Source organism: Gekko japonicus, unplaced genomic scaffold (genome assembly GCF_001447785.1).
Source record: "Gekko japonicus isolate JY-2015 unplaced genomic scaffold, Gekko_japonicus_V1.1 scaffold358, whole genome shotgun sequence".
In the NCBI taxonomy this organism is placed as follows: Eukaryota; Metazoa; Chordata; class Lepidosauria; order Squamata; family Gekkonidae; genus Gekko; species Gekko japonicus.
The window spans coordinates 1030957-1042223 of record NW_015161962.1 but is presented as its reverse complement, the minus strand read 5'-3'; the positions used below and the strand labels follow the sequence as shown (position 1 = coordinate 1042223).

The 11267-nt window shown below is 53.0% G+C and overlaps 1 protein-coding gene across 1 annotated transcript in view; it reads right to left on the bottom strand.

Moving 5' to 3' along the window:
* Nucleotides 1–10233, bottom strand: part of KIRREL (kin of IRRE like (Drosophila)) — a 53746-nt gene extending 43513 nt beyond the window's left edge. The window contains exon 1 of the mRNA XM_015429558.1: nucleotides 10047–10233. Coding sequence (XP_015285044.1) covers nucleotides 10047–10233 — 187 coding nt within the window. The remainder of the gene's footprint in view (nucleotides 1–10046) is intronic.
* Nucleotides 10234–11267: the final 1034 nt, after the last annotated feature.

The window sequence follows — 11267 nt, the reverse complement described above, 5'->3', positions numbered from 1 at the left end:
TTATATTTTCTGGAAGGGAGGGGAAGGAGGGGGAGGGAGGGAGGCCTCGAGGCTGGCTCGGTGGGGGGGAGAAGGACGAAGGGGAGGGGTTGCTGGGCAAGAGGGCGTAGAGAGAGTCACGGGGGCGGGGCGGGGGGGGGGACTCAGATGTCCCCTCGAGAAAGCCAGCGTGGTCTAATGTCAGAATAGGATTTTGGAGAGTCGGATTCGAATCCCCCCACTGTCGTGGAAGCTCACTGGGTGACCCTGGGCAACACCCCATATATAGGGGGTGGTGCCCTGGGCCGGTCATAAGAACATAAGAGAAGCCAATGCTGGATCAGGCCAATGGCCCATCCAGTCCAACATTCTGTCTGTCACACAGTGGTCAAAAATACCAGGTGCCCTCAGGAGGTCCAGCAGTGGGGCCAGGACACTAGAAGCCCTCCCACTGTTGCTCCCCCCCCCCCAAGCACCAAGAATACAGAGCATCCCTTGCCCCAGCCTGTGAGTTCCTATCTATACCTTGTGGCTAACAGCCACTGATGGACTTCTGCTCCATATGTTTATCCAGTTCCCTCACACTCTCCGCCTGACCTCCTACCTCACAGGGTTGTTGTGAGGATAAAGTGGAGGGGAACGATGTAAGCCGCTTTGGGTCCCGCTGGGGAGAAAGGCAGGGGGTACCAATGAAGTCAATAAATCAGTACAGCTTGGTGGGTCTTTCTATTAGGAAATCACTGCTCCCCCCTCCCCCGTCCTCCACCTGCCTGGGGAGTAAACTGGCCAACCTCACAAGGCTGTTGACAAGAATTTGTATCCATTATCTATTAATGTCTATCCGTTATTTTTAATAACCGTCTGAGCCAGTCGCCTGAAAGACACCCGAATAAGGCCTAGGAGCCGAGTGTGTGAAGAGAGAGAGAGAGAACTGAGTATGGCGGCCATCGTTACATTCATGACAACAATACTAGCACTTATTATGTTAGACAGTTAATTGGTTTTAGCATTGTTTTGGTTTTAGCATTGATTTAACTCTTTATTGAATCATAGAATCATAGAATGTTAGAGTTGGAAGGGACCTTGCAGGTCATCCAGTCCAACCCCCTGCACTCTGCAGGAGCACAGCCGAAAGAGAGCCCTACAACATACCCCAAAGAGGGTCGTCCAGCGAAGGAGCACCCACCACCTCCCGAGGCAGTCTGTTCCACTGCTCAACCACCCTTACAGTTAGGAAGTTCCTCCTGATATTGTAACTCCATGTGTTAATTTTATGTAAGGTGCTCTGAGCCGGCCTTGGCTGGAAGGGCGGGGTAGAAATTTGACAAACAAATAAATAAATTTATTTAGCGCATGTGTTATGCTGCCTTTCCAGGGCGCCTGTCCAGAGGGGCTTACGAAACAGCTTTGCTGAGCAGAGCCCCACGATCCCATCACTCCTCTGCTGTGGTCTCCAGCCGATGATATCACAGAGTTCTTGAGAGTCTCCAGAAAGCCAGCGGGGTCAGCCCAAAGGGCCCCACCACCACCAGGCCAGCAACCACTACCCAGATGCCTCCGGGACGCTGACCGGAAAGGCACGGAAGGACCCTCACTCTCTGCCCCAGCATTTGGGTCTCAGAGATATGTTGTTGTTGTTGTTGTTGTTCAGTCGCACAGTCGAGTCCAACTCTTCGTGACCCCATGGAGCACATCACACCAGGCCCTCCTGTCTTCCGCCGTGGTCCGGAGTTTGCTTAATTTCATGTTCGTTGCATCGACAACGCTGTCCAGCCATCTCATCCTTTGCCGTCTTCTTCTTCTTCGACCTTCAATCTTTCCCAGCATCAGGGTCTTCTTCTCCAGTGAGGGCTCCCTTCTCCTTTGGTGGCCAAAGTATCTGAGCTCTAGCTTCAATCTCTGGCCCTCCAGGGAACAGTCAGGGTTGGTTTCTTTTAGGATTGACTGGTTTGATCTCCTGGCAGTCCAAGGGACTCTCAGAGATAGACTGCCTCTGAATATGGAGGTTCCTCTTAGCCATAATGTCAGAGGGTAGCTCCTCCTACTTCCTCCCCCCCCCTTAAACACAAGCTTTGCCCCTGTGAGCACAGAGGTTCACTCCCTGCAGATGAACGAATGAGAAAATGCAATGAAAACAAGGTTGTGGCGCAGCGCCACGGAGGGATTGTGGGAGGGAGAGCCAGAGTGGAAAGTTTGTACAGCAAGGAGGTCTTGGGCAGGGGAGATGCCAGATCAAGAGGCCTGTGTGATCCTGAAGGATGTGTGGCCAGTGAGCCCAAGACACCCCATGCCCGACTGGCCCCCTGCCAGCACGATGCCCAGAAGGCAGCCGACTGCCAACTGCTCCAGCATTCAGTACCCCCTTGGCATCCTTCCTCACCCCCATGCCTAGCGGCTGAGACAGAGAGGGCAGGCCCTGCCCCACGCTACCAGACCCCCCTTGCCAGGGCTGGCAAGGGAACCCAGGAGCCCGGGAGATAACATAACATAAGAACATAAGAGACGCCAGTGTTGGATCAGGCCAAAGGCCCATCTAGTCCAACACTCTGTGTCACACAGTGGCCAGAAATAACAGGTGCCCTCAGGAGGTCCAGCACTGGGGCCAGGACAGTAGAAGCCCTCCCACTGTTGACCCCCCCCCCAAGCACCAAGAAGACAGAGCATCCCTTGCCCCAGAGACCCTATCTATACCTTGCGGCTAATAGCCACTGATGGACCTCTGCTCCATATGCTTATCTAATTCCCTCTTATAAGAACATAAGAGAAGCCAATGTTGGATCAGGCCAAAGGCCCATCCAGTCCAACACTCTCTGTCACACAGTGGCCAGAAACACCAGGTGCCATCAGGAGGTCCAGGAGGACATTAGAGGCCCTCCCACTGTTGACCCCCCCCCCCAAGCACCAAGAAGACAGAGCATCCCTTGCCCCAGAGCCCCTATCTCTACCTTGTGGCTAATAGCTGGATCCCCACCAGTGTTCCCTCTAAGTTGAGTTAGTGTGAGACAGTTTTTTAGCCTCCGGCTCACACATTTTGTCTCAGCTCAGGAAGGGTGTCTCCAGAGCAAATGAATAGGACCGCCTTTCCCCACATGTCCCCCTACGGGCACTATGGTCAGGGACGCAACATCTCCTGGTGACCCCAGGCCCCAAGGAGGCCAGGCTGGCTTCAACCAGGGCCAGGGCTTTTTCAGTGGCGGCCCCTACCTGGTGGAACGAGCTCCCGGAGGAGATCCGGAGGCCCTGCGGGACCTTGCGCAGTTCCGTAGGGCCTGTAAGACGGAGCTCAGCTCTTCCGCCAGGCTTTTGAGTAGGAGCCGCCACTACTGTCACCATCACTGCTTTACCATCATTACCTTTACCATCCTCACCAACTGGCCGTGGGAGGAGTGAACAACAGCGCCGCGTGGAGCTGACACCACTAATTTGGGAATACCATTTTCAAGAGGCCATCTTTTTATTGAAGACCGATCTGAAACATCTAGAGCGCTTTATAGTTTCGTAATAGTAATGACTGTTTTTTATGCCGTTCTGACCTGTTTTATGTATTGACACGTGCCCTATTTGTGAGCCGCCCTGAGCCCGCTCGCGGGGAGGGAGGGCTAGAAATTAAAAATAATAAATAGAATAAAAGAATAAACAGCCACATCGCTCGCTGACAGCTTTCATGCCAGTCGCTCACCAAGTAGAATTTCTTGCTCACAAGATTCCACAGCTCAGAGGGGACACTGCCCACCACCCCTACCAAAGAAAACCACTGTAGGAAACCAGACCATAGGACCTGCTCATCTTGGGAGGGGTCCAGCTGAGGGCCATGGCGAGAGGGCCCAGAGGAACCAGGCGCAGAGCAAGTCGGGAGTGGGGTGGGCCTTCACACCTCCCTCCCAGGCCACCAGGCTGAGGCAGCCGCTCCAGGGGGCCTCTGTGCTCATGATCCCTGGAGCACCGTCTTTGAAAAGGAGGCTGAAAAGAGACTTGGAGCGCTGCAAAGTCTTCCTTGGGGGCTTGCAAAGGCCCCAGCTGGCCTCTCCAAAGATGTCGCGTGGGCAGGAGGAACCCAGCGCCGGGAGCCAAGATCTGCAGCGCCAAGTCGTTTGCTGCCGCAGGGCGCTCAGTTGAGAAACACATGAGCTCCGGAGGGGAAAGTCAGGCAGAGAACCCCCCTGCAGAGGCAGGAAATAATGCCAGGGAAGGAGAAGGAGGAGGAGGAGGATGAAAAGACTGGATTTATACCCCGCCCTTCACTACCCGAAGGAGTCTCAGAGTGGCTTACAGTCTCCTTCCCTTCCTCTCCCCACAAGACACCCTATGAGGTAGGTGGGACCGAGAGAACTCTGAGAGAACCATTCTTGAGGGAACGGTTCTGAGAGAACTTGTGACTGACGCAAGGCCACCCAGCTGGCTGCATGTGGAGGAGTGGGGGAATCGTACCCGGTTCTCCCCGATTAGAGTCCACCACTCTTTAACCACCACACCACAGCAGGTGTAGAAGACGGAAGATGACCAGGCCGGCATAGGGTGAGGGGTGGCTGGCCATGATGGGTGGGGAGGGGGGTCTGGTCAGAGAGTGAGCTGAGCCAGGCACACTGCAGCCCACCCACCCCCCGTTGGAGGCAGCCCGCCGGTGAAACCTGCCCTGCAAACAAACACCCCTGGGACTTCTTCGCCTCAACTCATGCGGCCGCCTTGGCCAGACTCAGCCCCTGTAGGGGTCTCTCAAGGCCCATCTTGTCTCCTCTGACCGGGGACGGCGCAGGAGGAGAGGAGAAAGCTCTCATGGACACAACCTGCCAATTAAGCCGGGGACTGAACTGGGGGGCGGGGGGACCTTCTGTATGCCAAGCAGATACCGTTCCACTGCCCTTCCAGCAGGTGAGACGCAGCCCCCTGAGCACGAGGCGGAGCCACAGGGCAAACCAGGACCTCGGCCCCCGGCTGGCAACAGGCTCCGGAGGGTCCCCTCCAGCGCTCCCTCTAAGCTGTGGAGTCCCGTGAGCAGAAATTCTACTTTGTGAGCGACTGGCGTTAAAGCTGTGAGCGGGCGATGAATGAGTTTGCCATCTCAAGCCATCGCTCCTGAGCCAAGGCAAACATGTGTGAGCCGGAGGCTGAAAAACTGTGAGCTAGCTCACACTGACTCAGCATGGAGGAAACCCGCGGGGTGCGGGGGGGGGGGGGGGGGGTAAGCCAAGGGGGTTCTCAGCCTCCTGCTGTCTGCCTGTTTCTCCTCCACCTCTTGTGATTTTTATGCGGATGCGAACAGAACTAATATCACACGTCACAGTGGGAAACAGCCATTCTTCATTCAAATGAGATTTTAATAGCCTGGAAAGGTGGCGATTAAATCCCCAGGATCCAAAAGTCACGCTTTACCCCCACCACGGAAGGGGGTTGCTTCCATTGGCCCCTTCTCCGCCATTTCAAAGCCCCCTTCCTGGAGTGTAGCCCAGGACAGACCGGTTCCCCCCAGTGGTGGAACTCCCCCCCCCCGAACAAGGAGCCACCCTCTGGAGCACGAGGCATCGGGGCATCGGGGCGGGGCAAGGGAGCATCCACAGGTGGAAAAGACCCCTGGGATCCACCCCAGTGTTTCCAGCAGGGCTACATGAAGCCTGCTGGGTGACCTTGGGCCAGTCACGGTTCCCTCCGCTCTCTCTCAGCCCCACCGACCTCACAAGGTGCCTGTTGTGGTGAGAGGAAGGGAAGGCGGTTGGAAGCTACTTTTATTAGACTCCTTGAAGTAGAGAAAAGTGGGGTATAAAAACCAGCTGCTGCTTCAAGTCTGTGTTCATGTGTGTGACCTTGGGTGAGTCACAAGCTCTGGCACAGCTGTCCTTGAAAAGACAGGTTGCTTACCTGTAACTGGTGATCTTCGAGTGGTCATCTGTGCATTCACACCCTTGGGATATACTGCGCCTGCGCTGACCTTCTCGGTACCGGTAGCTAGCAAAAGGGATTTTCGCGCCTCTCCCAGGTCACGCGCCGGCTCCACTGCGCATGACCAAGGAGGGGCACGCAGATCCTGCCAGTTCCTTCTGACCGCCGCCCAACAGCCTTCAAAGAAACAAGATGAAGGGCCGAGAGCAGAGGGGAAGGAGGGCGGGTGGTGTGAATGCACAGATGACCACTCGAAGATCACCAGTTACAGGTAAGCAACCTGTCTATCTTCTTCGTGGTCTCTGTGCATCACACCCTTGGGAGAATAGCAAGCAATAACTCTTACCTGGAGGAGGGGCCGAGGCCCTACATCTGCGCCGTCTGCAATATAGACCGACCCAACGCCACACGACGAGAAGACCGGACATCAAGGGCATAATGCTTCACGAAGGTGAGCGGAGTAGCCCAAGTCGCAGCGTTGCAGATGTCCTCCAACGGCATACCTCGCAGGAAAGCTGTGGAAGTTGCTACCGCCCTCGTAGAATGGGCGCGAAGCTGACCTGGAAGAGGTTTCTTAGCCAAAGCGTAGCATAGCTTGATCACCTCCACAATCCATCTCGACAGCCTCTGGGAAGAGATCTTCTTCCCTTGGGAGGGCATACTGTGAGCAACAAACAAAGCTGGAGACTGGCGAAAAGACTTAGTCCTGCCCAAATAGAACAACAACGCTCTCTTAACATCCAGAGAATGCAATTTCCGTTCCTCTTCATTAGCAGGAGACGGGAAAAATGATGGCAGAACTACATCTGAACGTAAATGAAATTCCGAAACAACTTTCGGTAAAAAGGAGATGTCCAAAGACAATGAAACCCCATGTGGGGAAAAACTTAAGTATGGTGGATCACACCTCAGAGCAGACAATTCGCTGACCCGACGAGCAGAGGTAATGGCCACCAAAAACGCAGTCTTGAGTGACAGCAATTTTAGAGAGCAAGTGGCCAATGGCTCGAAAGGTTTTCCCATCAAAAAACGCAAAACTAAAGCCAAATCCCAGGCCGGGGTTGGAGGACGACGGGGAGGGTACAGGCGAATAAGGCCTTTACAAAACTGTTTTGTCTGAGGATGCGAGAAAACTGAAAACCCATCAACAGATGGATGAAAAGCTGACACCGCAGCTAAATACACTTTAACCGACGAAAAACTGAGACCCAAGTCCATTCTGGACAAAATAAATGCAAAAATAGACCTCAAATCCACTGGCGGAGGAGGTAGATTTGAGGAATTCAAATACTGCAGGAATAGATTCCACTTCCTTGTGTAGGAAGTCCGAGTAGACAGTTTACGACAGTTCAACAAGACATCATTGATACGAGCGTCCATCACTGAAAGCGTATTTCCCACAGAGTCAGCTTGAGACTCAGAGGATCGTAGTGAAGGACCTGGCCCTCCTGAGCCTGGAGGAGATCCAACTCCTGCGGCAGGTGTACAAAGGATCCCTTGGCTAACCTCAACAGTGTCGGGAACCAAACTTGCCGAGGCCACCAGGGGGCTACTAGAAGACAATGGGGCTTGTCGTGTTGTATTTTCACCAACACCCTGTGAAGCAGCGGAATCGGAGGAAATAGGTACAGAAAGTTGTGAGCCCACGATATCAACAGGCCGTCCCCCAGTGACAGAGGGTCCAACCCCGCTCTGGAACAAAACATGGGACACTTCTTGTTGAATCGAGTTGCAAAAACATCGATGTGGGGATGTCCCAGACGTTGAAAAAGAGGGAGGAGATACTTTGAATTCAGCTCCCAATCGTGGTCCGATGCTCCTCCTCTGCTCAGGAAATCTGCTTGCTGGTTCAAAGTTCCTGGCAGATGGGCAGCTTGGAGAGTGATATTCCGATGAAGGCACTCTTCCCATATGTCCATAGCTAGCCTGCAAAGGGATCTGGACACTGTCCCGCCCTGGCGATTGATATAAGCCATTGCAGTTGTATTGTCCGTAAATATTAACACAGCTTTCCCTGCAACCTGTTTGTGCAAGGATCTGAGGGCAAATTTTACGGCCAGCAGTTCCAGATAGTTGATGTGATGACGTTTCCAAAGGGGCTGCCATGGAGCACCCACACAAGTGTCGTCCGTATGAGCACCCCAACCCCACAGGGAGGCGTCTGTGGTGATCGACATCACGGGAACAATCGGTTGGAACGGTGCACCCGCCAGCAAATTGGTGTCCACGAGCCACCACTGCAGGGAGGTAAGGACCTGAGGAGGCACGACTAGTCGAAGACTTGGGGGGTGAAAGGAGGGGCGAAATTTCTTTAGAAACCAAAGCTGCAACGGACGCATGCGAAGGCGTGCACACTCGATCACAGAGGTGGTGGCTGCCATGAGACCCAGGATCCGCTGAACGTGGACTGCTGATGTCACATTGGATCGGAACAAACGTCGAATTTCCAGACGAATGGTATCTGCCCGTTGGCGAGGAAGGTAGGCCCGAGTGGCCAGGGAATCTATGACAGCTCCTATGAACTGCACGCGAGTTGCAGGTTGCAGCATGGATTTCTGCAAATTGACTAGAATTCCAAGGGAGGATAGGGTCGACAGTGTAATGGTGATGTGCTGAAGGAGACAGTCCTTTGAATCTGCCACCATTAACCAGTCGTCTATGTACGGAAAAATCTGAATGCCCTGAAGACGAAGGTGGGCGACGACAACCACCATTACCTTCGTGAAAACCCTGGGGGCGGTAGAGAGCCCGAAGGGGAGGGCTTTGAATTGATAATGGTCCTCTCCGACCGTGAATCTGAGGAATTTTCTGTGACGAGGATGGATGGAGACGTGAAAATAAGCGTCTTTGAGATCTAAAGTGACCATCCATGTCCCTGGAGGCAGGAGTGGTAAAATACTTTGCAAAGTGGTCATACGAAACTTTTTGTAAACAATGAATCGATTGAGAAATCTTAGATCCATAATTGGACGAAGTCCTCCGTCCTTCTTGGGGACCGTGAAATATCTGGAATAAATCCCGTGGCAACGATCTGCCGCCGGGACTATCTCTATAGCGTTTTTCAGTGACAGAGATCGTACTTCTTGCATCAGGACAGGTGACGTTGGAGTTCCGACGAAATGGGAAATTGTGGGGATTTGAGAAAACTCTATGAGATAGCCATCTCTTATTATAGAGTGAACCCATTTGTCTGTAGAAATGTCCAGCCATGCGTGAAGAAAGGGAGCGAGGCGAGTATGAGCAGTAAGGCTGAAGTCAAAGCCCCTGTTTGGGATTCTTGGGAAACTTCGACTTATAGGCACCCGATGATTGTCCTTTATTCTTAGGGGGAAAAGACCTTGACTGAGAAGAGGGAGGTCTTTGCCATTGATCCGTAGGCGATTTGTTGTACGGTTGTCTAGAAGACCAAGATTGTCTAGGCCATTGCTTGGTCTTAGGGTATTTAGTTGGGGGAGAGATTCCCAGACTTTTAGACGTCTTGATACTCTTATCCATTTCCTGTAATACCGTATCAGTGGTGGAACTAAACAGTCCAGAGCCTTCAAAAGGAAGGTCCTCCACCGACGATCTGGTATCATATGGCAATGAGGAGGAACGGAGCCAGGCATGTCTGCGTAGGGCTACGGAAGTTGCTAGAGTCTTGCTAGCAGATTCCAAGGAATGCTTGGCAGCACTAATTTGATGTCTAGCCAGTACCATCCCTTCATTTTGAAGCCTCTTAATCTGAGGCTGACATTCCTTTGGTACATGTGGAAGGAAGTCGTTTAAGCGTTTCCACAAATTGAACTGATAGCGGCCCATGCAGGCTGCATAATTTGCCGTTTTAATGCCCATTGCACCGACAGTGTAAAATTTTCTGCCCACCGAGTCCAACTTCTTTCCTTCCTTATCTGATGGCGTTGAGTGACTCGATTTTCCTTTCGTGGACGACGATACGACCAAAGAATTGGGTTTAGGATGCGTGTATAGAAACTCAGCCCCAGATTCTTGGATCTTGTACATGTGATCCAGACGTTTATTGGATACAGTAATGGAGGCTGGATGGGTCCAAAAGTCCTTAGTAGTTTGTAAGAGGACTTTTGTCATTGGAAGAGCCACAGAAGGCGAAGTGTTGGAATGCATAATGTCAAAAACATTGTCATCCACGAAACTGGCAACGAGAGTAGGAGTCATAGACAGGTCCAACGCCATACGTTGAACAAAGTCTCCATATGACTTAACATCCTCTGATGGAGAAATAGGCAGATCCGCTTCCACATCCTGTGGGGTGGATTGTATGTTCACGTCCTCTATATGTTCAGAGGAGTCGTCTGAATCGGAGGATACATTGGATGGTTCCGGGGATGATCCGGGTAATTCCGGTTGATGCGTTGTCGGCATGTTGACCGGGGGTGCAGCCGGGTCTGGTGGATGTATCGGCATGGACTGCTTCGATACCGAGGATCGATCCCGAAACTGCGAGATGCGGGATGACACCGATTGACGATCCCAGTCAGGTGGAGGTGGTGGAGGAAAAGCCCATGGGTATGGGTATCGGCTTCCATACAAGTAATGCCACTGTCTCTCATCCCAGGTTAAAGTAGGGGATGCCGGTCGGTGTCGATCATCGACTCCACGTTCCGGGGAAGCATGAGAGGATTGACGACTCGACATATCAGATTGCGACTGATTTGTCTGCTGAGTAAGGTCGATGTCGAGATCTGAACCAATCAGGTGATGAGGTTCTTGCGTGAGATCTCGACCTTGACTAGCTGAAACCTTATGGACTTTCGACTTGTCCGTTTTAGGTTTCTTCGACTGCTGTGAGTCTTTGCCCTGCTTCCGGATCTTGGAAGGTACGGCATCAGATATCCCCTGCTTCCGGATCTTGGAAGGTACGGCATCAGATATCCCCTGCTTCCGGATCTTGGAAGGTACGGCATCAGATATCCCCTGCTTCCGGATCTTGGAAGGTACGGCATCAGATATCCCCTGCTTCCGGATCTTGGAAGGTACGGCATCAGATATCCCCTGCTTCCGGATCTTGGAAGGTACGGGGTGGTCTTTTATCGGCGTCGATCGTTTCGGTGCCGAAGCATCGATTGCGACCGTCGACGTCGATGGTCCCGAAACGGGAGGACAAGTGTCCGCAGCCAGGGTGGACATCGAGGCGTGCCCGGACGTGTCCAACGGCGAAGACGACTGTGGAGATAGCGCCTTCTCCATCAAAGCCAAGTGCAGACGAGCTGCCCTGTTTTTTCTCGTCTGGTTCGAGAATTTCTGGCAATGTCCGCACTTAGAAACACAGTGCGACTCCCCTAAACAGACGAGGCAAAGCGAATGCCCGTCGGTGGGAGATATTTTAAGGCCGCAAGTCTTACACCGTTTGAAACAACCCCACCGCGGGGCCATAGGCCAGCGGAGGGGGAAACGTT